This window comes from Callionymus lyra, chromosome 5 (genome assembly GCF_982586985.1).
Source record: "Callionymus lyra chromosome 5, fCalLyr1.hap1.1, whole genome shotgun sequence".
In the NCBI taxonomy this organism is placed as follows: domain Eukaryota; kingdom Metazoa; phylum Chordata; class Actinopteri; order Syngnathiformes; family Callionymidae; genus Callionymus; species Callionymus lyra.
The window spans coordinates 2,683,083-2,709,714 of NC_141822.1; the positions used below are offsets into that span (position 1 = coordinate 2,683,083).

General features: G+C 43.3%; 2 protein-coding genes across 2 annotated transcripts in view; one reads left to right on the top strand and one right to left on the bottom strand.

The window, feature by feature from the left end:
* Nucleotides 1-11,290, top strand: part of setd1ba (SET domain containing 1B, histone lysine methyltransferase a) — a 24,278-nt gene extending 12,988 nt beyond the window's left edge. Inside the window, exons 8-18 of the mRNA XM_087790468.1 lie at nucleotides 1-388; nucleotides 1,126-1,299; nucleotides 1,368-1,461; nucleotides 2,758-2,957; nucleotides 3,015-3,411; nucleotides 3,815-4,971; nucleotides 6,930-7,097; nucleotides 7,164-7,289; nucleotides 8,661-8,780; nucleotides 9,098-9,235; nucleotides 10,398-11,290. Coding sequence (XP_087646594.1) covers nucleotides 1-388; nucleotides 1,126-1,299; nucleotides 1,368-1,461; nucleotides 2,758-2,957; nucleotides 3,015-3,411; nucleotides 3,815-4,971; nucleotides 6,930-7,097; nucleotides 7,164-7,289; nucleotides 8,661-8,780; nucleotides 9,098-9,235; nucleotides 10,398-10,571 — 3,136 coding nt within the window. The 3' untranslated portion in view covers nucleotides 10,572-11,290. The remainder of the gene's footprint in view (nucleotides 389-1,125; nucleotides 1,300-1,367; nucleotides 1,462-2,757; nucleotides 2,958-3,014; nucleotides 3,412-3,814; nucleotides 4,972-6,929; nucleotides 7,098-7,163; nucleotides 7,290-8,660; nucleotides 8,781-9,097; nucleotides 9,236-10,397) is intronic.
* Nucleotides 11,291-15,735: 4,445 nt separating this feature from the next.
* On the bottom strand, nucleotides 15,736-25,284 carry car15 (carbonic anhydrase 15). Its single transcript, XM_087790479.1, has 8 exons — nucleotides 25,095-25,284; nucleotides 21,703-21,729; nucleotides 18,895-19,071; nucleotides 18,682-18,827; nucleotides 18,527-18,619; nucleotides 17,466-17,532; nucleotides 16,258-16,418; nucleotides 15,736-16,206 (listed from the first exon to the last, which is right to left on the bottom strand). Exons 1-8 carry the CDS (start codon nucleotides 25,138-25,140, stop codon nucleotides 15,991-15,993), a joined length of 933 nt encoding a protein of 310 aa, XP_087646605.1. The 5' UTR covers nucleotides 25,141-25,284; the 3' UTR covers nucleotides 15,736-15,990.
* Between the last annotated feature and the right edge of the window lie 1,348 nt (nucleotides 25,285-26,632).

Sequence of the window (26,632 nt, forward strand, 5' to 3'; positions counted from 1 at the left end):
CATGTCCTTCCAGATGCAGCAGCAGATGCTGAGTCGCATGGCTCAGACCCGCGGGCCGTACCCCTACCAGCACTTCATGGACAGCACGGCCTCGGGACCCTACGCCGGGCCCTACTCGCACATGTCCATGGGGGCCACGGTGGGGACGGGGGTGCCGGAGCAACAGTGGCAGCAGCAGAGCGTGCCCGAGTACAACCCCACGGTTCCCCCGCCCGGGTATGACAACAAGAAGGAAGACCCGCACAAGGCCACGGTGGACGGGGTCCTGCAGGTCATCGTCCAGGAACTGAAGGCCATCATGAAGAGGGACCTGAACAGGAAGATGGTGGAGGTGGTCGCCTTCAGGGCCTTCGACGAGTGGTGGGAGAAGAAGGAAAACTCTGCCAAGGCAAGTCTTTCCCATCAGAATCTTAAAGTACAAAATGATGGTTTCTAGTGTTCACAACCAGAGGTGTTGAAAATATATTTAAACATTGTAATGTTTTTTTATTGTGGTACTGTAAATCCATATTCATCAGCACTTTATCGTGTTTTTAAATGTACAATTATCAACAGCATTATTAGATTTTTGTGTTGTAATTAAACTCCAGCCACTAGATGGCAGCGGTCGTTACGTCCTCCACAGCTAAAGCAATAATTAAATTCAGCAAGATCCCGGCAATGACTGAGGACGAGAGGATACAGTGAGTTCAGCAGATTTTAAAGCTGATGTTTGGACATATTTTGGTTTGAAAACAAATGAAATCAGTTACGACTTCGTCAAGAGTCATGTGGTCTGTAAATACTACAACACCAGAGTCAAGTACTCCACAATACTACACATATATACTTGTTACTACACAATCATAACACCAGAGTCAAGTACTCCACAATACTACACATATATACTTGTTACTACACAATCATAACACCAGAGTCAAGTACTGGACAATACTACACATATATACGTGTTGCTACACTATCACAACACCAGAGCTAATATTACTATTATTATTATTATTCATTTTTGAAATACTTTCTGCAGCATGGAAAATGTCCTTTAAGAAAAAACGGCAAAAGACTATCGGCTACACTTGCATGAAAGTTTTGTAAGAGTTTAATGATGAGAATCTCAATCCTACTCAGGTGACGCTCACGCCAGTCAAAGGTTCTGAGATGAAGGAGGAAGAGAGACCCAAACCCAAGGAGACCATGAGCTCCAGTCTGCTGGAGAACTGGAACAAGGGCGAGAGTCTGGGCTACGAAGGGATGGGTCTGGGGATCGGGTTGCGAGGAGCCATTCGGTTGCCGTCCTTCAAGGTTAGAATCCCTGTGTTCTCAAGCATCTTGATTGTGTTGTTCCTCTAATGACACATACACCTGTGCAGGTGAAGAGGAAGGGTCCGCCCGAGGCTGCAGCCACAGGGGAGAGCAAACGAGCCAGACCCTCCACACCGGTGGACGATGAGCTGGAGGATGAAGGTACTGATGTGACCACGCTTGAAAAACATTTGTTTGCTGGGCGGCAAAGCCTTATGGGAGCTGTGCTGAGCGGCAAAGCCTTATGGGAGCTGTGATTAGTGTGCTGGGCGGCAAAGCATTATGGGAGCTGTGATTAGTGTGCTGGGCGGCAAAGCATTATGGGAGCTGTGATTAGTGTGCTGGGCGGCAAAGCATTATGGGAGCTGTGATTAGTGTGCTGGGCGGCAAAGCATTATGGGAGCTGTGATTAGTCTGCTGGGCGGCAAAGCATTATGGGAGCTGGGATTAGTGTGCTGGGCAGCAAAGCATTATGGGAGCTGTGATTAGTGTGCTGGGCGGCAAAGCTTTATGGGAGCTGTGATTAGTGTGCTGAGCGGCAAAGCCTTATGGGAGCTGTGATTAGTGTGCTGGGCGGCAAAGCATTATGGGAGCTGTGATTAGTGTGCTGGGCGGCAAAGCATTATGGGAGCTGTGATTAGTCTGCTGGGCGGCAAAGCATTATGGGAGCTGTGATTAGTGTGCTGGGCGGCAAAGCATTATGGGAGCTGTGATTAGTGTGCTGGGTGGCAAAGCATTATGGGCAGTGTGATTATACTGCTGGGCAGCAAAGCATTATGGGCAGTGTGATTATTCTATTTATTCATTGATCCTGAGGGATCGATAAAGTTCTACCTAACCTAGTCTGCTGGGCGGCAAAGCATTATGGGAGCTCTGATTAGTGTGCTGGGCGGCAAAGCATTAAGGTAGCTGTGATTAGTCTGCTGGGCGGCAAAGCATTATGGGAGCTGTGATTAGTGTGCTGGGCGGCAAAGCATTATGGGAGCTGTGATTAGTGTGCTGGGCGGCAAAGCATTATGGGAGCTGTGATTAGTGTGCTGAGCGGCAAAGCCTTATGGGAGCTGTGATTAGTGTGCTGGGCGGCAAAGCATTATGGGAGCTGTGATTAATCTATTTATTCATTGATCCTGAGGGATCGATAAAGTTCTACCTAACCTAGTCTGCTGGGCGGCAAAGCATTATGGGAGCTCTGATTAGTGTGCTGGGCGGCAAAGCATTAAGGTAGCTGTGATTAGTCTGCTGGGCGGCAAAGCATTATGGGAGCTGTGATTAGTGTGCTGGGCGGCAAAGCATTATGGGAGCTGTGATTAGTGTGCTGGGCGGCAAAGCACTATAGGTCACCGTGACTGAGAGGATTGTTGAGAGGAAGTTAAAAACAAACATTGCTAAATTGAACAAGTGGAAAATGAAACTGTCAAAAATGTCAAAAGTATTTTGAAAGAAGGAACGTCTCTGTAGATCGGGATCGAGATCCAGTGGAACTTCCCATCGACGAGTCCAAGCTGGACGGCGACGGCGCTCTGGCCAAGCGGCGACACTCGCGGCCGCCGGAGCTGGACAGCGGCGGCGAGGAGGAGGCGGACACTTCGGAGAAGGAGGAGTCGTCGTCGTGCGACCGGGACGAGGAGAAGGCGCTGGAGCGCCCGGCGTCCAGCAAGGTGAGTGCTCGTGTCAGGAGCTGCTGGTTCAAACCTGACAATGGCGCCGCTCTCCAGAGCGACGGCGAGGACGAGCCAGAGTCGTCGAGCGACAGCGACTCCTCCGACTCGTCCGACGAGGCCAGAAGTTCCTCCTCCTCCAGCTCGGACTCCTCGTCGGAGAGCTCTAGCTCCTCGGAGTACGAGGCCAGCTCGGACGACGAGGACGACGAGGACGCCGACGTGGAGAGCGGAGGAGACAAGGTCGCCAAGTCGTCCACGTCCTCGTCCTCGTCCTCGTCTTCTTCCGACGAAGACGACGAGGAGGCGGCGGTCGAGTCCAAACCGCCGAGTCCCCCAGTGGACCTGATCGTCACGGAGGAGAAGACCAGTCGGAAGGTCAAGCGTAGACCTCCCAGTCCTGAGGAGCAGCGAGTGGACGACCTGAAGCCGCCGTCGCCCAGAGACCTCCCAGGTGAGAGTTCCTGCCACCGTGTTGTGTCTCAAACACACTTCTCTTAGTGTACTAGAAGTTAGTATGCATAGTGTACGTACTAACTAGTAACTAATCCTCCACAGATAGTATGTCTCTAATCAAACTCTGCTGCTATCAATAAAGTTTTACCTTACCTTACCTTACACAGTAACAGGAAATGACGCGACAGCTTCTTCTTCTACTACTATTTAACGATGGTTTCAACCAGCTGTTTGAACGCTATCGCCACCTGCTGGCAGCACGTTTTGCAAGTTTGGAAAAATAAATAAAGAAAAAATATGAGAATCGAAATATTCGCGAGATATTTAAGCTGGTATTAGCAGCGAAGACGTGTTTGACACTTTAATCGGACAGGAAGTGACCTCACATGTTGTCTCTCCAGTCAAGGACGAGGACTCTCTCGTCGTTCCAGTCGTGAAGACGGAGCCCCAGATCAGCGGCCTCCGACCTCCGACCCCCACAGGTGTGCTGACGGACAGTGACCCGGACACCAGGACCAAAGGTAAAGCGGAGCCGGGAGACGTTCCCGTCACTCCCGGTCGATTAGCGCCGTCCCACTTAGACCCGAGAACGCCCGTCCCCAAGACCTCCTCGCTGCTGCACCTGCCGCTCCCGACCCACCCGACGCTCCTGCAGCCTCCCCCCGGTCCTCTCCCCGACACCCTGCAGCGGGCCCGGCTCCCCACGGAGGATGACCTCCCCCGCACGCCCGGCAGGGACCTGCTGGAGCGAGCCCGGAGTCTGGGCAAGTCCCAGAGCACGGACACAGTGCCGGTCACACCCGGCGGAGATGCGCCGCTGTCGGGCAGCAGCAGCCTCTTACTCAGCTCCCCCCACATCCCTGGTAGTCCCTTCTCGTACCCCGCCCAGTCCCCGGTGCTTAGTGCCGGACTCCCCCGGACTCCGGGTAGAGACTTGACTTTCACGCCTGTCTTCCCTGATCCCGCAGCCCTTAATAGGAAAGTGTCTCTGGAGAGTCTGGACGAAAGACCCGTGTTCAAGGAGCCGCCGGCCGGCGCCGCCCAGATCCTGCCGCCCGAGCCCAGGACCAGAGACCCCGGTGTCTCTGAGGCGCTGGACAGCGTGTCTTCCAAGAAGAAGGCGGGACGAGCCGACGGCAAAAAGCCGCCACTCGTCCCCGACGTGAAGGCGGAACCCTCGGGTGACGCCGCGCGCTCCGGCGCCGCCCTCCAGAGAACCTCCGGTAAGTCTCCGGAGCGCTCGGTCAAGGAGGAGACGGTCCTGCCCGCCGAGGACGGCTTCCTGTCCTACGAGGACGAGGCGCCGGTCAAGCCGGCGCGCAGGACGCGGCGCAGCTGGGAGGAGCTGCTGCTGGACAGCCTGTCGCCCGTCACCACGCCGCCGCGCTCCTGCTTCGCCGCCCGCAGCGACTTCCAGGAGATGACCATCCTGTACGACATCTGGAACGACGGCATCGACGAGGAGGACATGCGGCTGCTGCAGACCACCTACGACAAGCTGCTGCAGCAGGACAACGGCTACGACTGGCTCAACGACACGCTGTGGGTCAACCATCCTCATATCCTTCAGGCTGATGACAGCTTCCTGTCGCTGACGCGTCATGTGACCTCACGCGTCACGCGACTCGAGGTTCCTTTACTTATACTAGAAGTTAGTATGCATAGTGTACGTACTAACTAGTAACTAATCCTCCACGGATGGTATGTCTCAAATCACACTTCTCTTAGTATACTAGAAGTTAGTATGCATAGTGTACGTACTAACTAGTAACTAATCCTCCACAGGTAGTATGTCTCAAATCACATACTTCTCTTAGTATACTAGAAGTTAGTATGCATAGTGTACGTACTAACTAGTAACTAATCCTCCACAGGTAGTATGTCACAAATCACACTTCTCTTAGTATACTAGAAGTTAGTATGCATAGTGTACGTACTAACTAGTAACTAATCCTCCACGGATAGTATGTCTCAAATCACACTTCTCTTAGTACACTAGAAGTTAGTATCATCAGGATAGTGTACGTACTAACTAGTAACTAATCCTCCACAGATAGTATGTCTCAAATCACACTTCTCTTAGTATACTAGAAGTTAGTATGCATAGTGTACATACTAACTAGTAACTAATCCTCCACAGATAGTATGTCTCAAATCACACTTCTCTTAGTATACTAGAAGTTAGTATCATCAGGATAGTGTACGTACTAACTAGTAACTAATCCTCCACAGATGGTATGTCTCAAATCACATACTTCTCTTATTACGTACACTATCCTGATGATACTAACTTCTAGTATACTAACTAGTAACTCATTCTCCACAGATAGCATTGCTGTGTCTCAAATCGCATACTAGTGTACTAAAAGTTAGTATTTTTAGTGCGTTAGTGCGTCTCAATTCTTAGTACGCCAATTTAGTGTGCATGGCGTACTAACACGCCCACAAAACAAAGTATGGTTCGATGGACACTAAACACACTAAACACACTAAACAGCCGCCATCTTAACGGAAGTTACGTCATATATATATATATATATATATATATATATATATATATTCATATACTTACAGGTGTATTTTCAGCATCAGTAGGAGGATAAACACGTCTTCGCTGCTGATTAAATATCTTGTGAATATTTCGATTCTCATATTTTTTCTTTATTTCTTTTTACAAAATTTTTCCAAAGAAGAAGCTGTCATGTGATCTCCGGTTAGTGTGTAGCGACAGTGTTTGATTTGAGACATACTATCTGTGGAGAATTAGTTACTAGTTAGTACGTACACTAAACTGATGCATACTAACTTCTAGCATACTAAGAGTAGTATGCGATTTGAGACACAGCACTTGTCTCAAAGCTTCCTGTCATGTGACTCCAGGTTTCTTTATGTTGGTCAGTGACGTCACAATGAATTTAATATTTAACATGTTAGTTTTTCAATCATTTATTAGTTAGTTTTCTAAACAATTGAATGAAAACAAATTAACTTTTTCAAAAAACACGTAACTTTGATTTTCAATTTCCAATAATTAAAAAAAAACATTTTCTAAATTCAGTATTTTCTTATTTGTATATTAAATTCAATAAAATTTTGTTTAAAAGTGACAACTTTCAGTCGATCACATGACCATCAGTAAAGTTTAAAAAGCTTCCAATTAAAAAATATTAGAAAATTAAACTTTGTTTTAAAAAATCTTTAATTTTCAATGAAATATGGAATTAGTCGATTCCATATTTGTTTTTAAAAAACAACATTTCTTGCATCTATTATTCAAAAATGTTGTAAATGTAAAGTTCAATATTGTCGCTGATAAACACAGTTTGTGCAGCTGCGGTGATGAGTTCCCTGAGAGGGAGTGAGATCATAAGAGACTAACGGCTTCATTTGCTAATAACTTTATTATTATTGAAGATAAAATACTGTTATTTATTTTCAATCCAACTGTTATTAGAGAGAGGTTCATGTCTAGACGTGTCAGAGGTCGTGGTGTGAGTTGACCTTGACCCCCCCGCACCCACCAACACGCCCCTGGTGAAGAAGAAGCGCCGCGACGACGGGATGCGGGATCACATGACCGGCTGCGCCCGGAGCGAAGGCTACTACAAGATCGACAAGAAGGACAAGATCAAGTACCTGCAGAGCACCAGGCTGCTGCTGGAGGAGCCGCCCCTCGACACTCAGGTGAGACCCCGCGACCCCGTGACCCCGCCGTGACCCCGCTGACCCCGACACCTCTCCTCCCCGCAGGGTATGAGCATCCCCGCTCAGGTCCAGGTCTCCTCTCGAGCCGGGTCGGAGCGGCGGTCGGAACAGCGCCGCCTGCTGTCGTCGTTCGCCTGCGACAGTGACCTGTTGAAGTTCAACCAGCTGAAGGTGACGCGCCAGAGACACCTAGTGGTGACCGAGTGTAGTGCAGATCACAAGATTGAATTGATAATCAACACTTTTTTTAGATTAAGAATTTAATTCAATAATGTCTAAATCTAAAAAATGTAATTTAAAAAAAAGTTTAAAATTCCTATAGTTTAAAAATACACTTTCTGAATTCAGTATTATTTAAATTTGTTTACTTGTATAGTATAAATGTTGCTATAATAGTGACGCCAGACGAGAGCAACAGAGCACCGAGCTACTGATTGGCTGAAAGTATTTTTATTATTATTATATTTTATCTATTGCTATTATTATTTATTATTTTATTCTATTCCATCTATTATTATTATTATTATTATTTTGTATCTATTATTATTACTTTTTGATTCAAACGTTGAATTTTTTTATTATGTTCTTTTTTTAAGCCTCATTTTTACAAATAATTTGATTTGTTATTTCTAAATATTTTACACATTTTAATTCCAATCATTCAAAAAACATTATTTTATTGTATATTATTATATTATTTGTACCTTTTGTAAAAAGAGTTTAAAATTCCTATAGTTTAAAAATATACTTTCTGAATTCAGTATTATTTAAATTTGTTTACTTGTATAGTATAAATGTTGCTATAATAGTGACGCCAGACGAGAGCAACAGAGCAAAGAGCTACTGATTGGCTGAACGTTCAATAAAGAAACTAAACGAAGATTTCACGACGTGATTAATTAAATGATTCGACAAAGAAATTAAACCTTTTCCTCACGTGTGGAAGAAAATTGAATTAAATCATTTCTATATTAATTTAAAAAAAGAATCATTCTTTCAATAAATAACTATTCAATTCGACTTCAAATCATGAATCGCTTCATAAACAACATTTTAATGAGAACGATTTGAAACATTGATTCTTATCCTGACGACTCTGATTGATGTACGTCGAGTTCTGTCAATCGTTTACCTGTCACGTGTCAATCAATCGTTTACCTGACACGTGTCAATCAATCGTTTACCTGTCACGTGTCAATCAATCGTTTACCTGTCACGTGTCAATCAATCGTTTACCTGTCACGTGTCAATCAATCGTTTACCTGTCACGTGTCAATCAATCGTTTAACTGTCACGTGTCAATCAATCGTTTACCTGTCACGTGTCAATCAATCGTTTACCTGTCACGTGTCAATCAATCGTTTACCTGTCACGTGTCAATCAATCGTTTAACTGTCACGTGTTAACTGTCACGTGTCAATCAATCGTTTAACTGTCACGTGTCAATCAATCGTTTACCTGTCACGTGTCAATCAAACTCTCTCGCTCCTGAGCGACGGTCGAACGAGTTGAACGACGGATGAACTTCTTCTCCTCCTTTAGTTCCGGAAGAAGAGGATCCGCTTCTGCAAGTCTCACATCCACGACTGGGGTCTGTTCGCTCTGGAGCCCATCGCCGCCGACGACATGGTCATCGAGTACGTGGGTCAGAACATCCGCCAGGTGAGGAACACACGGGTCACACCTGGACGTCCTTTCTTTGACCTTCAGTGACCTCTTCGTAGGATCAGAGTTTTAATGAAACACGATGTTATTTTAAAACTTGGTGAACATTCATGATTTCTCTTGTTTGAATGAACATCTATTTGAACTTGTAAACTCAAGCGCAGCTCATCTCCCATGATGCTTTGCTGCCCAGCCAACCCATCACAGTTGTCGATCACTTTAAATACAGTATCGTATCGACCAATCGGTGCACGGATCCGTGTGATGAAGGGCATCATGGGAGTTGTGAGTAAGGTCAGATGTGGTTGTTGCAGGTGATCGCCGACATGCGTGAGAAGCGTTACGAGGAGGAAGGAATCGGCAGCAGCTACATGTTCCGCGTCGACCACGACACCATCATCGACGCCACCAAGTGCGGAAACTTCGCCCGATTCATCAACCACAGTTGTAACGTGAGTGAGAGAGATCGGGTTATTAGTTTGATTGTTATTATTATTATTTTATTCTATTGTTATTATTCTTTATTATTATTATTATTATTATTTTATTCTATTCTATATATTATTATCATTCTATTGTTATTATTATTATTATTTTATTCTATATATTATTATTATTATTTTATTCTGTTCTATCGATTATTATTATTATTATTATATTCTATTGTTATTATTATTTTATTCTATATATTATTATCATTCTATTGTTGTTATTATTATTTTTATTTTATTCTATATACTATTATTATTATTATTGTTTTATTCTATTCTATTGTTATTATTATTTTATTATATTGTTGTTATTATTATTATTATTATTTTTATTTTATTCTATATACTATTATTATTATTTTATTCTGTTCTATCGATTATTATTATTATTCTATTCTATTGTTATTATTATTTTATTCTATATATTATTATTATTATTGTTTTATTCTATTATATTGTTATTATTATTTTATTCTATTCTATATATTATTATTATTATTGTTGTTTTATTCTATTGTTATTATTATTTATTATTATTATTATTTTATTCTGTTCTATCTTTTATTATTATTATTATTATTTATTTTATTCTATTATATCTATTATAATTATTATTATTTTATTCTATTCTATCGATTATTATTACTTTTTTATATAAATGTTGAAACTTTTTGTTCAATTGATTGAAATGTTTATTTTTTCCAATAATTTAATTCAATATTTAAAAATATTTTTACAAATTGTTCGATATTTTAATTCCAATCATTCAAAAAATATAATTATTTTATTATATATTATTATATTGTATATTATTTGTACCTTTTTTTTTTTCAACGTAACATAGTTGATATAATAGTGTCTCATGATTGGCTGAGAGTTTGATCAGTATCTCTGTGATCTGTTGGTTTAGTCTGGAGACTCTATTATACATTATTATACCAACAATTATATGCTGAATTTAAAAGTACAAATTTTAATATTGGGATTTAGAAAATATGTTTTAATGATTGTAATTAAAACATGAAACTCTAATTCTATTTTGAATTAGTAAAGTTTAAAGCAAAGTTTAAACGTTGTGAGGTCAGTAGAGCTGCTGGTTCAAATCCCTGGTTTCCTGTCGCAGCCCAACTGTTACGCGAAGGTGATCACGGTGGAGTCGCAGAAGAAGATCGTGATCTACTCGCGTCAGGCCATCAACGTCAACGAGGAGATCACCTACGACTACAAGTTCCCCATCGAGGACGAGAAGATCCCGTGTCTGTGCGGCGCCGAGAACTGCCGCGGGACGCTCAACTGAGGGGTCGCGGCGGGGTCGCGGCGGGGTCGCGGCGGGGTCGCGGCCGGTGCTTCACGCGAAACATTTCAAGGTCGTCCACGATCCTCATCGTCGTTTCGCTGCTACAGTCGTTTATGCAACAGAACGAGCTTCAGTGTTCCAGAGTGACGTCACACCGTGTGCCGCCCCCTGCAGGCCGCGGTGTGGAAGTGCGTGCGTCGCTCGCATTTAAAAAAAAGTGCCAAAATTAAAAAAAAATACTTTGAAAAAAAGGTGTAAACAAATGCTGCCTCCCCCCCCCCCGCGTGTGTGTGATGTCATCACCGCGCGCCTCGGAAGTATTAGTCACTGATGTGAATATTGTAAACTTGTACAGCAGACTTTTAAATCTTTTTTTAACGTGTCGAGGTTTATTTAACGAGTCTTTGTACAGGAAGTGGCTTCGAAAGATTGTTTCTTGTGGAAACGTCTTGTTTTTGTTGTCGTTCTGTTTGTAAATAGTCGACTGTGAATATTCTGCAGATATAAAAAGATCTATTTTTGTTTCCCGGCGTCGCGTCGGGAAGTGTGTAGCAGGTTTACTCGGCTTGTGTCAAGCTGCCGTGGTTTTTTAAGTTCTGTTGTAAATTCTATGAAAGTTGTTTTGCCGTGAAGATGAAACACAAACAAAAGGTGCAGGAGACGTTTGCTCCACATATTTATTACATGACAGTGTATCAACTGGAAATAAAGCGATTTTGTCCATCAACACAACTGTGTATGTGTCACTAGATGTGTTTGTGTGTGTAGATGTGTTGTGTATTTGTGTGTCTTTAATAGATGTGTGTGTGTGTGTGTGTCACTAGATGTGTTTGTGTGTGCATGTGGTGTATGTTTGTGTGTGTGCATGTGGTGTGTGTACTTGTGTGTGCATGTGGTGTGTGTTGGTAGATTTGTGTGTCTATATAAAGGCATGTGTGAGTGTGTGTCTGTATATTTGTGTAGGTTTGTTTGTTATTTTGTGTGTGTTAACGGTGTGTATTATTGTGTGTGTGAGTGTGTTATTGTGTGCCTGTGTATTTGTGTGTGTTATTGTGTGCGTGTGTATTATTGTGTGTGTTAATGTGTGTGTGTGTATCGTGTGTGTGTTTTAATGTGTGTGTGTGTGTGTTAATGTGTGTGTGTGTGTTATTGTGTATTAATGTGTGTGTATTAATGTGTGTGTGTGTGTTATTGTGTATTAATGTGTGTGTGTGTGTTAATGTGTGTGTGTTATTGTGTGTGTGTATTAATGCGTGTGTGTGTTCTACTTCATATTGGTGCTCCGCCCTCTAACGGCTTCGCTATTGGTTTACCCCGAGGCACCGCCTCGTCTCTGAGAAAGCTTAATGAACTCGCCACCCAGCAGGGGGCAGTACCTTCCTATAAAGGCGGGAAGCACCCGCCGCACTTCCTCCTTTACAACTCAGCAGAAAGCTCCTGACAGTGGAATGTAATGATGGCGAATGAATATTGAAGTGAACCATGTGTGCACGAAGACTCCCTGAAGCCGAGCGCTTCCCACGGTTTTTGACAGTGACGGGAAGCGTTCAAGGCTTGTCGACCAACGCCGCCTCAGAGATCATGATTATGATCAAGACAGGTTAATGCCATGTTGTTTAAGGAAAACAAACAACATGGCAGTCCTGTGCGCTGCACTCGACAAGCTCACGTTCCAACGTGTTGGGCCCTGATGGGTCGAGCTGAGTCGTCCATCGATCATGAACAGACCGCGACGAGGAGGACGACTGGCTCGCTGCATGGATTTGGCCATGAGGTATGCGAGAGTGATCCAGGTAAGTATCTCTTGCAGGCCACATGGCCCTCTTGCAGCGCACTCGACGGGTTCACCTGAGAGAGATGTTAGTGTGCATGTGTTTCCGCCTGTGAGTGTGACGTATTCACAGGCTTCATTATAAACTTTCGCCGCTAATGCTAAGCTAACATGCTCCGCCGTTCATAGACGGCGAGAGTTTCCTCTCAGAACACAGTTCGAAGGAGGTGTTAAACCCCTTTGTCCAGACTCAACCACATGTGTTTTATTCCAGGCGAGCAGAGGTCCGCGGTGCCGGCTTCAGCGACACTAAGAAGAGCTCGGGGAGCAGGGAAGACTTCCGGGTGGGAAAGGGAACACGCACGACACGCATCTGAGGTTTCTCACGCGCACTTGCGCGTTTCTCCCACAGAGCCGGATTTATGTATGAGAGTGGGGGTTCTAGTGAATCCAGCTCGAGTACATGCTCTGTTGATTCAAGAGATGGAGAAGCGGCTTGTGTGATGCCCTTTCGTCTACTGCCCGCTCTTGGACGTTCGCGGGGGCGGACCGGAGGACAACCCAAAGTTCGTCAGGGCTGCGGTTCTGACAGAACATTATTCGGCTTGGAGTCGCCTGGTATTACTTCATTCCAGATCTCAGAGGGAAGTAATCAGGCGGGGCTATGCGCTCCAATTTGCCCGTCAACCCCCGCGTTTTTCAGGGATTCTCTGGACACGCGTGGCGGAGCAGGAAAAATGATCCTGTCTAAGAAACAAGGTGTCTACTCTGCTGCAGTAGAGCTGCTTCCTGCAGCAGAGATGATGACAGGGTTTTACTCCTGGTACTTCCTTGTGGAAAAGAAGACCGGGGGTTGGAGACCCATACGGGACCTCAGCTATTTGAACAAATTCATAGCTACCCGCCCGTTTTCGCATTGGTCAAGAAACTGCTCACAGGTGTTAGTCCAGGAGATTGGATGACATTTATCGACCTGACCGACGCGTACTTTCACATCGAAAGTACTTGCTTTTTGCCCTCGAGAATCATGTGTTTCAATACACTCTTTTCCCGTTCGGCTACGCTCTGGCACCCAGGACCTTCACCAAGTGTGTGGAGGCGGCACTGGAGCCATTAAGAGTGAGTGGGGTGAGGATCTTGACCTATCTGGATGACTGGTTGATCCTTGCCCGGTCAGAGGCAGAAAGTTACACTCACACACAGAAGATGTTGAGCCATATTGCCACCCTGGGGTTCACTGTAAACCTCAGCAAGAGCGCTCTGACTCCAGTTCAACAGTTAGTTTACCTGGGGGTACTGTTGAACATGGAGGAGGGATACGCGCGCCTCCTGGACGTGCTTATCCAGCCCATTCTCCGACTGACAACACAGTTGCTGGAAGCTCGGCGTCATGTGACGACAGCAGGCACTGTTATGTCCCTCCTGGGGCTCATGGCAGCAGCTCACACGGTAGTTCGGCTGTGCTTGCTGCATATGAGGGAGCTTCAGAGATGGTTTGGTCGTTTCAAGCTAGACCTCAAGTCGGAACAGGGTGCGCCTTCCCGCTCGGGTTTTGCAGGACATCCAGTTTTGGGACTCTCTAGCCAACCTCAGACGGAGAGTTCCATTGGGTTGCGTCCTTTACACTCAGGTGTTTATGGACGCTTCTCTGGGCAATTTAGGGCAATTTACAACGTCCTGCTTCACCTCTCTCCCCAACTGTCACTGTTCAACGTCCTAGTGCTATCCGACAGCTCCACCGCCGTGGCGTACATAAATCGCCAAGGTGGAGCCAGATCCCCAGCCCTTCTGAGTGTGGCAAAGAAGATTTGGCTGTGGGCAGACCGTCACTTGCTTTCTCTCAGAGCTCAGCATGTACTGGGCGAGATGAACGCAGTAGCGGACAGACTGTCGGGTGGGGGCCGGACACACGCTGGAGAACGCCTGGGCCCCGTCGACACGAAGGCTTATGCCTTGAGGTGGGGGATTTTCTCCCGCTGGTGTGCAGACAGGTCCTTGGACCCCAGCTCCTGTTTCGTCTCTGCTGTCCTGTCTTTCCTGCAACTTTTGCTGGATAGCGGACGGACTTTGGCGACACTGAGAGTGTTCACATCAGCCATAGCAACGAGGCATGTCGGGTTGAGGGTGCTTCGGCTCGCGCCCACCCTCTGGTGGCGCGTTTTTCTTACAGGATGCCTGCAGGCTTCGACCTCCTGCAGGGCCAGTTTGTACTGGACTCTCTCACAGGCCCGACCTTAGCCTCTTGACCAAGTCCCACTGGATATCTTGTCTTCAAGGTATCGCTCCTTCTGACACTAACAACCGCGAAGAGAGCGAGTGAGCTTGTGCTCTCTCCACTAGCCCTGAGTGTCTTTTCTTGGCGTCGAGGAGTCTTCGGTGTCTTGCTGCGGGTGGCTGTGTTTAGGCGCGCTGATGCCCTATTCATCTGCCACAGTAGATGCCGACGGGGTGAGGCGATCTCCTCCCAGAGGTTTCTCATTGGGTGAGATCGGCCATTATCCGGGCCTACCAAGCAGCGGGTGGATCTGCTCCTAGCGGACTGAGGGCACATTCCACCCGGGGTGTGGCAGCCTCAGTGTTTTTTTCACTGGGTGTGGCAGCAGAGGACATCTGCTCAGCTGCTTCTTTGGCTTCTTACTTCATCTCCTCGACGTGACGGCGGGATCAGTAGCCCATACGGTTTTGAGCGCTGCTGTGCCCCCCTCGAGGCCCATGGCTCCAGTAGACTTGGATCCTGGGCTGGCGGGGCCCTAGCGATGCTGCTTCAGAAGCGTCCGGCTGGGGGTACATTTATCCTGTCAGGCTTTGCCTTGGGTTTAAACCAATAGCGAAGCCGTTAGAGGGCAGAGCACCAATATGAAGTAGAACCCCTGAGTTATCTATCATAACCTCAGGTTCTACGAATTGGTGCGAAGCCCTCTAACCTCGTCGCCCAGCGGCCGCCCTTCTCACTGAGTTTTCAGTTGGAGGAAGTGCGGCGGGTGTTTCCCGCCTTTATAGGAAGTGGACTGCCCCCTGCTGGGTGGCGAGTTCATTAAGCTTTCTCAGAGACGAGGCGGTGCCTCGGGGTAAACCAAAAGCGAAGCCGTTAGAGGGCTTCGCACCAACTCGTAGAACCTGAGGTTATGATAAATAACTCAGGGGTTATTGTGTGTGTTAATGTGTTATTGTGTGTGTTAATGTGTGTGTTTTATTGTGTTTGTAAACAAACAAGTGAATCAAACCAAATTAAATATAAATAAAACAAAGTTCAGATAAAAAAACATTAGTTTTAATTTCTTTGATCAAAAAAGACTCAAAGATTTAAACATTGATTTATTTCAAGTTCAAAGATCATCTTCATCATCATCTTCATCATCTTCATCATCATCATCATCATCATCCTCATCATCCTCATCATCTTCATCATCATCTTCATCATCATCATCATCTTCATCATCATCATCAACTTCATCATCATCATCATCATCTTCATCTTCATCATCTTCATCATCATCATCATCTTCATCTTCATCTTCATCATCATCATCCTCATCTTCATCTTCATCCTCATCATCTTCATCTTCATCATCATCATCATCTTCATCTTCATCATCATCATCATCTTCATCTTCATCATCATCTTCATCTTCATCATCATCATCATCTTCATCTTCTGGTCATCTCTGCTGCTGCGAGCACCAGCGGGAGGAAGCCCCGGGTCAGAGCGGCCCTCGGACCCCCCGCAGGGACCAGGACTCTGGCGTCACGTGACGCGGACACGCGGCCGCGGCTCGAGGGATGAAGGAAGCGGAAGTTGTTGCGCAGAAGAAGCTGCGGCGAGTCTTGGTGGCTCGAGAAGATCCGGCTCGTGAAGCGACTCATCTGCGGGGGAGAGCCGTGAGTCACGGGCGGAGTCGCGGACCCGCTGCCTACCTGAGTCCAGGAGATCTGGACCGGGACCTCGTACACGGTCCAGACCACGGCCTGAGAGCAGGGGGGCGTGGTCAGGCTACCGTAATACCTGTAGTACTGGCTCATGTTGACTTTAGGAAGAAGATTCAGAAGCGGAAACGACTCGACGTGAGTCACTTGACCTGGAAACACACGAGTCACACGAGTCACTATCGACCAATCAAAGTCAATCAAAGAATGTTTGATTGACAGAAAAGTTCAAAGTTCAAACTAAAATGTAAATTTCATTTAAGAAAAGTTCTTATTTAAAAAACGTTGCTTCAGTAAAACCAAAAAAAAGTGCATGTGTTGTGTATTTGTGTGTGTGTGTGTCTTTAATGTGTGTGAGTGTATTTTTTTTGTGTGTGTGTGTCTATGTGGTGTATGTTTGTGTGTGCATGTGTTGTGTATTTGTGTGTGTGTCTTTAATAGATGTGTGTGAGTGTGTTTTTTTGTGTGTGTGTGCATGTGGTGTATGTTTGTGTCTGCATGTGTTGTGTATTTGTGTGTGTGTGTACTTAATAGTTGTGTGTGTGAGTGTATTTTAGTGTGTGTGAGTGTAGATGTGTGTGTGTGTGCATGTGGTGTATGTTTGTGTCTGCATGTGTTGTGTATTTGTGTGTGTGTGTACTTAATAGTTGTGTGTGTGAGTGTATTTTTGTGTATGTGAGTGTAGATGTGTGTGTGCATGTGTTGTGTATTTGTGTGTCTTTATTAGATGTGTGTGTGAGTGTATGTTTGTGTGTGTGAGTGTAGATGTATGTGTTTGTGCGCATGTGTATTTGTGTCTTTAATAGATGTGTGTGTGAGTGTATTTGTTTGTGTGCATGTGTTGTGTGTACTAGTGTGTATGTGGTGTATGCATGTTTGTAGATTTGTGTGTCTAAATAAAGGCTTGTTTGAAAATGAAAGAAAAAAATATTTGCGATAAAAAAACATCTTCAATAATAAAATAAATTCAAATAACATACAAACAACATTTTCATTAATGGAGGAAAATATTTTAAAATAAAAAAATCAATAAATAAAAGTAGTTTATTTTAAAATGTCGAACAATTTAAATAAAAATAATTTTCCAAAAAAGTAACTTTAATCAAAACATATATTAAAAATAAAAACAGTCGCTTCAATTATAAGAAAGAAATATTTTCAATGAAAAAACATAAACAATAATAAAACTTTCTTCCGACCTTTGAACTCCACCGACGACAGTTTCTCTGAGATGCGACTGAAGTGAACGTTTTCTCCGTAAACTACCTACAAATAAAAAATACACCAATAAAAAGTATCACAGTCGTTCAGAGTTGTCCCAGCTAGTCAGGGCAGAGGGCGGAGTTTACAACAAACACATTGTTTTCTCGTTTTTTACGTTGAACAGAATTAAATCTAAAATTTTTCATTAAATTATTAACTCAGTTTGTATAAATAATGTAAAAAATACATCTTTTTTTCAACAACTGAATTTACATTTGATCTTGTAATTATAATAATACAAAACAAATGTTTTAAATCAAACTTTTTTCATTCTTAGTCTTTTAATCCAATTTATAAATGTTATAATAGAGTCTCCAGACTAAACCAACAGATCACAGAGATACTGATCAAACTTTCAGCCAATCATGTGACGTTGACTTCAAATAAAAAATATATATTTTTGAATGACATTATTGAATTAAATAATCAATACAATTTAAGAACGTTTTTTCTCAAATTTTAAACATTTGAAATGTTCAATATCTTCTAATCAATCAATATTCTGACACAATAAATGTCTCTTGGAAACTATTAAAAGTGTTGTTATTAAGTAAACAGTAAATATATTAAGGTAAAGGAAACATTTTTACTATATATATATATATATATATATATATATAATTTTACATTATTTTAATTTAATTGAGTGTTGTTGTTCATTTATTTTGTTTTATATCATTTGTATTTAATTTAATTTTATATTATTCTTATTTTATTATATTATTTATTAATAATTTATTTTATATTATTATTTATCTTATTTTGTTTTATATATTTGTTTTCTTTTATATTATTTTATTTTATTATATTCAAATATTACTAATTTATTTAATTTTTATATTATTTATCTTCTTCTTTTTTTTTAATTTATTTAATTTTATATTATTTTATATTATTATTCATCTAATTTTGTTTTATATTATTTTTATTTTATTGTCATTTATTTTCTGCTCTGAATGTTAAACGCCTACAGAGTAAATCTTGAAGCGTCACTGACGTCGATGAAGAACGCTAAGACTGCGAGGCCCGTCGGGTCGTCCAGGGCGACGGACACGTTGGGATGGACGGACTTCAGGCTGACGACGTGCATCTGCGGACGAGGAGTCACGTGACCGAGCGAAGCCGCGGCGCCACCTACTGGCCGGACCGTACCTCCATGGGGAACCTGCGTCCGTCCAGCGTGTGTTCTGACCCGTTGCTGGCCGGACCGCCCCAGTGGAAGTGCGCCTGCAGGGTGTGGTACTCGCCCGGGAGGCCGCCGCCGCTCACCGACATGCCGCCGCCGAAGCGCAACACAACTGTGACACACAACAGAGACACACAACAGAGTGAGTCGCACACCGGGCCGAGACCCGAGTCCTTTACCCGAGTGTCCGTCGTTGAGCAGCGTCCAGGGTCCGGGCGGCGTCTCCTCGAATCCTTCCAGACGTAAACTGTCCAGAGACGCGTCGCTCGTGGCGCCGACGTCGAGGTTGATCGGCGAGTGAAGCTTCTCCAGTATCGGGTGACAAGAGGGGTACGAGTCGCCCCACGAGTACGAGTCTGAGGAGGTCACAGGGTCGACCTTCTTAGACGTCAACATGTTAGGGTTTAAGAAGGAAAGCACCAGTTGTTATCAAGTATTAAGTATTCTTTGGATGTAGTATTAATCTGTGAGGCTACATAGTATTACTCTGTGAGGTTTCGTAGTATTACTTTGTGAGGTTTCGTAGTATTACTCTGTAAGGCTTTATATTATTACTCTGTGAAGCTTCGTAGTATTACTCTGTGAGGCTTTATATCATTACTTTGTGAGGTTTCGTAGAATTATTCTGTGAGGTTTCGTAGAATTACTTTGTGAGGTTTCGTAGTATTACTTTGTGAGATGTCGTAGTATTGCTCTGTAAGATTTTGTAGTATTTTTTTGTGAGGTTTTGTAGTATTAGTTTGTGAGATTTTGTTGTATTGCTCTGTGAGATTTTGTAGTATTAATTTGTGAGGTTTTGTAGTATTACTCTGTGAGGTTTCGTAGTATTATTTTGGGAGATTTGGTTGTATTGCTCTGTGAGATTTTGTAGTATTATTTTGGGAGGTTTCGTAGTATTACTCTGTGAGGCTTTCTAGTATTACTTTTGAGGTCTCGTAGTATTACTTTGTGAAGTTTCGTAGTATTACTTTGTGAGGTTTCTCAGTATTACTTTGTGAGGTTTCGTAGTATTACTCTGAGGCTTTAGAGTATTACTATGCAAGGTTTCGTAGTATAACTTTGTGAGGTTTCGTAGTATTACTCTGTGAGGTTTCGTAGTATTACTTTGTGAGGTTTCATAGTATTACTCTGTGAGGCTTTATAGTATTGCTCTGTGAGGTTTTGTAGTATTACTTTGTGATTTTTCGCAGTATTACTTTGTAAGGTTACGTAGTATTACTCTGTGAGGCTTTATAGTATTACTTTTGAGGTTTTTCGTAGTATTACTTTGTGAGGCTTCGTAGTATTACTTTGTGAGGTTTCGTAGTATTACTCTGTGAGGCTTCGTAGTATTACTTTGTGAGGTTTCATAGTATTACTCTGTGGGGCTTTATAGTATTACTTTGTGAGGTTTCGTAGTATTACTCTGTGAGGCGTCTTAGTATTACTCTTTGAGACTTTATACTATTACTCTGTGAGGCTTCGTAGTATTACTTTGTGAGGTTTCGTAGTATTACTGTGAGGTTTAGCAGTATAACTTTGTGAGGTTTCGTATTATTACTCTGAGGCTTTATAGTATTACTCTGTGAGGTTCCGTTGTATTACTTTGTGAGGTTTCGTAGTATTACACTGTGAGGCTTGGTAGTATTACTTTGTGAGGTTTCGTAGTATTAATTTGTGAGGGTTCGTAGTATTACTCTTTAAGGCTTCGTAGTATTACTTTTGAGGTTTTTCGTAGTATTACTCTGTGAGGCTTCGTAGTATTACTTGTGAGGTTTTGTAGTATTACTTTGTGATTTTTCGCAGTATTACTTTGTAAGGTTACGTAGTATTACTCTGTGAGGCTTTATAGTATTACTCTGTGAGGTTTTGCAGTATTACTTTGTGAGGTTTCGTAGTATTACTTTGTGAGGTTTCGTAGTATTACTCTGTGAGGCTTCGTAGTATTACTTGTGAGGTTTCGTAGTATAACTTTGTGAGGTTTCTTAGTATTACTCTGTGAGGCTTCGTAGTATTACTTGTGAGGTTTCGTAGTATAACTTTGTGAGGTTTCGTATTATTACTCTGAGGCTTTATAGTATTACTCTGTGAGGTTCCGTTGTATTACTTTGTGAGGTTTCGTAGTATTACACTGTGAGGCTTGGTAGTATTACTTTGTGAGGTTTCGTAGTATTAATTTGTGAGGGTTCGTAGTATTACTCTGTGAGGCTTCGTAGTATTACTTTTGAGTTTTTTCGTAGTATTACTCTGTGAGGCTTCGTAGTATTACTTGTGAGGTTTCGTAGTATTACTTTGTGAGGTTTCATAGTATTACTCTATGAGGCTTCGTAGTATTACTTTGTGAGGTTTCTTAGTATTACTCTGTGAGGCTTCATAGTATTACTTTGTGAGGTTTCGCAGTATTCCTTTGTGAGGTTTCATAGTATTGCTCGGTGACATTTTGTAGTATGATTTTGTGAGGTTTTGTTGTATTACTCTGTGAGGTTTCATAGAATCATCTCACTCCGAATAAAACACATATTAGTGTCTAATAAGTACTACACACAAACAAACATCTCAGGTCACTAGAGTACGTGGATCTTCTGGGTCTAAAGTGAGTGGAGAGTCATGATGGACTCGAGAGGCAAACAAACAAATATTTGATTCGTCTTCATCGTAACGTCTGATTGGTTCAGTTGTGGTTCACTGTGTATTTACTTTACTTTGACAGTTTTTGTACTTTAAGTACTTCAAAGAAACTCAACCCATCGTTGTTACTACAGTATCATCGTTGTATCGTGATCTCAACACACTCTTGTCAACACACACTCCTGACAGACGGCGCCACCTACAGGTCATTCACATGATCTCACTTCAGCATCAACGTCTGGTTTTCTGCTGCAACCGTGAAGAGGATTTTTCCAACATTTATTGAAAGAAAACATGTTAGTGAACGTTAACGAATCTTCAGGCGAGGATCAGGTGCGACACGAGGAACTCACTGTTCGGAGACCACAACGAGAACTCACCGCACTGAGGGTCGTCGTAGCAGAAGTCTGGAGACAAACAGTCGTGTGAGACAAACAGTCGTCGGAGACAAACAGTCGTCGGAGACAAACAGTCGTCAGAGACAAACAGTCGTCGGAGACAAACAGTCGTTGAAGTAAAACAGTCGTTGAAGTCAAACAGTCGTTGAAGACAAACGGTCGTCGGAGACAAACAGTCGTCAGAGACAAACAGTCGTTGAAGACAAACAGTCGTTGAAGACAAACAGTCGTTGAAGACAAACAGTCGTTGAAGACAAACAGTCGTTGAAGTCAAACAGTCGTCGGAGACAAACAGTTGTCGGAGACAAACAGTCGTCGAAGACAAACAGTCGTCGAAGACAAACAGTCGTCGAAGTCAAACAGTCGTTGGAGACAAACAGTCGTTGGAGACAAACAGTCGTTGAAGACAAACAGTTGTTGAAGACAAACAGTCGTTGAAGACAAACAGTCGTCGAAGACAAACAGTCGTTTAAGACAAACAGTCGTTTAAGACAAACAGTCGTCGGAGACAAACAGTCGTTGAAGACAAACAGTCGTTGAAGACAAACAGTCGTCGAAGACAAACAGTCGTTTAAGACAAACAGTTGTTTAAGACAAACAGTCGTCGGAGACAAACAGTCGTTGAAGACAAACAGTCGTCGAAGACAAACAGTAGTTGAAGACAAACAGTCGTTGAAGTCAAACAGTCATTGAAGTCAAACAGTCGTTGAAGACAAACAGTCGTTGAAGACAAACAGTCGTCAGAGACAAACAGTCGTTGAAGACAAACAGTCGTTGAAGTCAAACAGTCGTTGAAGACAAACAGTCGTCGAAGACAAACAGTCGTTGAAGACAAACAGTCGTTGAAGTCAAACAGTCGTTGAAGACAAACAGTCGTTGAAGACAAACAGTCGTCAGAGACAAACAGTCGTTGAAGACAAACAGTCGTTGAAGACAAACAGTCGTTGAAGTCAAACAGTCGTTGAAGACAAACAGTCGTCGAAGACAAACAGTCGTTGAAGTCAAACAGTCGTTGGAGACAAACAGTCGTTGAAGTCAAACAGTCGTTGGAGACAAACAGTCGTCGGAGACAAACAGTCGTCGGAGACAAACAGTCGTTGGAGACAAGCAGTCGTTGAAGACAAACAGTCGTTTAAGACAAACAGTCGTCGGAGACAAACAGTCGTTTAAGACAAACAGTCGTCGGAGACAAACAGTCGTCGGAGACAAACAGTCGTCGGAGACAAACAGTCGTTGAAGACAAACAGTCATTGAAGACAAACAGTCGTTGAAGACAAACAGTCGTCGAAGACAAACAGTCGTTGAAGACAAACAGTCGTTGAAGTCAAACAGTCGTTGAAGACAAACAGTCGTTGAAGACAAACAGTCGTCATAGACAAACAGTCGTTGAAGACAAACAGTCGTTGAAGACAAACAGTCGTTGAAGTCAAACAGTCGTTGAAGACAAACAGTCGTCGAAGACAAACAGTCGTTGAAGTCAAACAGTCGTTGAAGACAAACAGTCGTTGAAGACAAACAGTCGTCAGAGACAAACAGTCGTTGAAGACAAACAGTCGTTGAAGACAAACAGTCGTTGAAGTCAAACAGTCATTGAAGACAAACAGTCGTCGAAGACAAACAGTCGTTGAAGTCAAACAGTCGTTGGAGACAAACAGTCGTCGAAGACAAACAGTCGTCGGAGACAAACAGTCGTTGGAGACAAGCAGTCGTCGAAGACAAACAGTCGTCGGAGACAAACAGTCGTTGGAGACAAGCAGTCGTCGAAGACAAACAGTCGTTTAAGACAAACAGTCGTCGGAGACAAACAGTCGTTTAAGACAAACAGTCGTCGGAGACAAACAGTCGTCGGAGACAAACAGTCGTCGGAGACAAACAGTCGTTGAAGACAAACAGTCGTTGAAGACAAACAGTCGTTGAAGTCAAACAGTCGTTGAAAACAAACAGTCGTTGAAGACAAACAGTCGTCAGAGACAAACAGTCGTTGAAGACAAACAGTCGTTGAAGTCAAACAGTCGTTGAAGACAAACAGTCGTCGAAGACAAACAGTCGTTGAAGTCAAACAGTCGTTGGAGACAAACAGTCGTCGAAGACAAACAGTCGTCGGAGACAAACAGTCGTCGGATACAAACAGTCGTCGGAGACAAACAGTCGCTGGAGACAAACAGTCGTGTGAGACAAACAGTCGTGTGAGACAAACAGTCGTCGGAGACAAACAGTCGTCAGAGACAAACAGTCGTTGAAGACAAACAGTCGTCGAAGACAAACAGTCGTCGGAGACAAACAGTCGTTGAAGTCAAACAGTCGTTGAAGACAAACAGTCGTTGAAGTCAAACAGTCGTTGAAGACAAACAGTCGTCGAAGACAAACAGTCGTTGAAGACAAACAGTCGTTGAAGTCAAACAGTCGTTGAAGACAAACAGTCGTTGAAGACAAACAGTCGTCAGAGACAAACAGTCGTTGAAGACAAACAGTCGTTGAAGACAAACAGTCGTTGAAGTCAAACAGTCATTGAAGACAAACAGTCGTCGAAGACAAACAGTCGTTGAAGTCAAACAGTCGTTGGAGACAAACAGTCGTCGAAGACAAACAGTCGTCGGAGACAAACAGTCGTTGGAGACAAGCAGTCGTCGAAGACAAACAGTCGTTTAAGACAAACAGTCGTCGGAGACAAACAGTCGTCGGAGACAAACAGTCGTTTAAGACAAACAGTCGTCGGAGACAAACAGTCGTCGGAGACAAACAGTCGTCGGAGACAAACAGTCGTTGAAGACAAACAGTCGTTGAAGTCAAACAGTCGTTGAAGACTAACAGTCGTTGAAGACAAACAGTCGTCAGAGACAAACAGTCGTTGAAGACAAACAGTCGTTGAAGACAAACAGTCGTCGAAGACAAACAGTCGTCGAAGACAAACAGTCGTTGAAGTCAAACAGTCGTTGGAGACAAACAGTCGTCGAAGACAAACAGTCGTTTAAGACAAACATTCGTCGGAGACAAACAGTCGTCGGAGACAAACAGTCGTCGAAGACAAACAGTCGTCGAAGACAAACAGTCGTCGGATACAAACAGTCGTCGGAGACAAACAGTCGTTGGAGACAAGCAGTCGTCGGAGACAAACAGTCGTTTAAGACAAACAGTCGTCGGAGACAAACAGTCATTGGAGACAAACAGTCGTCGGAGACAAACAGTCGTTGAAGACAAACAGTCATCGGAGACAAACAGTCGTCGGAGACAAACAGTCGTTGGAGACAAACAGTCGTCGGAGACAAACAGTCGTCGGAGACAAACAGTCGCTGGAGACAAATCAGTCGTCGGAGACAAACAGTCGTCGAAGACAAACAGTCGTAAATGTCGCGAAACAAACATCAAATTCTCACCTGAGTCTGCGCGAGACATGAGGACCAGCAGGAGAACGACGATCATGGTTGTGTTGCTGAAGAACCGAACACCTGATCGGACTAGTGGAGCGTCAGGACCGTCAGGAGCGTCAGGAGCGTCAGGAGCGTCAGGAGCGTCAGGACTGTCAGGACCGTCAGGACTGTCAGGACTGTCAGGACCGTCAGGACCGTCAGGACCGTCGTCGCCGGATCAACAGGCTCATTGATGCCCCCCTCAATGCAAACCCCCCCCTCGCTGGGATGTTCGTCGAATACTAACAAGAGACGATTATCTGAGAACATGATCCGTTTATCAGAGAATTGTGTTCATGTTTCAAACCGATTTCTTTTTTTTTTAAACCATTTCATTGGTTTTTTTAATAATTGACTTTAAGGTTTTTTTACACAGAGTTTAATTTTCTAATTTACATCAATAAAAAATAAATAAAATATAAATAAAATATTTTTCAATGAATAGTCTTTTAAATTCCATATATAAATGTTGGTATAATAGAGTCTCCAGACTAAACCAACAGAGCACAGAGATACTGATCAAACTCTCAGCCAATCATGCGACTCACAGACGATCATGTGACGCACAGACGATCACATGACCCAGAAGTGTCCAGTTTTTACTTTTTAAGCAGCAGGAAGTAAAGTAACAAGTTAATACGTAAATAAGTAATAAGTAACATTTGGACGTTATTATCTCCACGTTTACATCATTATTGTTTTGAAGGTCACGACTTTTCATTCTAATGATCTTCACAAAATTTGTTGAACTGAGATTTTATTTTTCACTTCAAGTGAAAATAATATCAAACCAGAAACTTTTTGTCGTAAACAAATGTCAATTAAAAAAGTTTCTTTTGTGAAAAGTAAGAAAGTAATTTGTATTTATGTAACGCAGACCAGGGTCACAAAGCACAGGATAATTCCTGATGTTGCAGTTACACTGTTCAGCCTCTAGTCTCTGACACTATTTGAAACTTGTTTGATCGGACGATACAGTCGCTCAGTCTGGTTCTGCTCCAGGTTTCTGCCTGTTTAAAGCAAGTCTTTCCTCTCAAAGTCACTGATTTTCTTTTCTCTTTCGTTTAAACTGTGATTCATTTGTGATCTTGTGAGGTCAAATATTGTGAGGTCAAAGAAGGTGAGGTCAAATATTGTGAGGTCAAATATTGTGAGGTCAAATATTGTGAGGTCAAATATTGTGAGGTCAAAGAAGGTGAGGTCAAATATTGTGAGGTCAAATATTGTGAGGTCAAAGAAGGTGAGGTCAAATATTGTGAGGTCAAAGAAGGTGAGGTCAAATATTGTGAGGTCAAAGAAGGTGAGGTCAAATATTGTGAGGTCAAAGAAGGTGAGGTCAAATATTGGAGGTCAAATATTGTGAGGTCAAAGAAGGTGAGGTCAAATATTGTGAGGTCAAAGAAGGTGAGGTCAAATATTGTGAGGTCAAATATTGTGAGGTCAAAGAAGGTGAGGTCAAATATTGTGAGGTCAAAGAAAATGAGGTCAAATATTGTGAGGTCAAA

Excerpts from the sequence above, each read along its gene's own strand:
- car15 (XM_087790479.1), bottom strand. The coding sequence starts at position 25,140 with ATGATCGTCGTTCTCCTGCTGGTCCTCATGTCTCGCGCAGACTCAG. Across the intron at positions 18,620-18,681 it reads GACGCAGGTTCCCCATGGAG|ATGCACGTCGTCAGCCTGAA; the intron begins GTACGGTCCGGC and ends CCTCGTCCGCAG. Across the intron at positions 17,533-18,526 it reads TCTTAGCGTTCTTCATCGAC|GTAGTTTACGGAGAAAACGT; the intron begins GTCAGTGACGCT and ends TTTTATTTGTAG.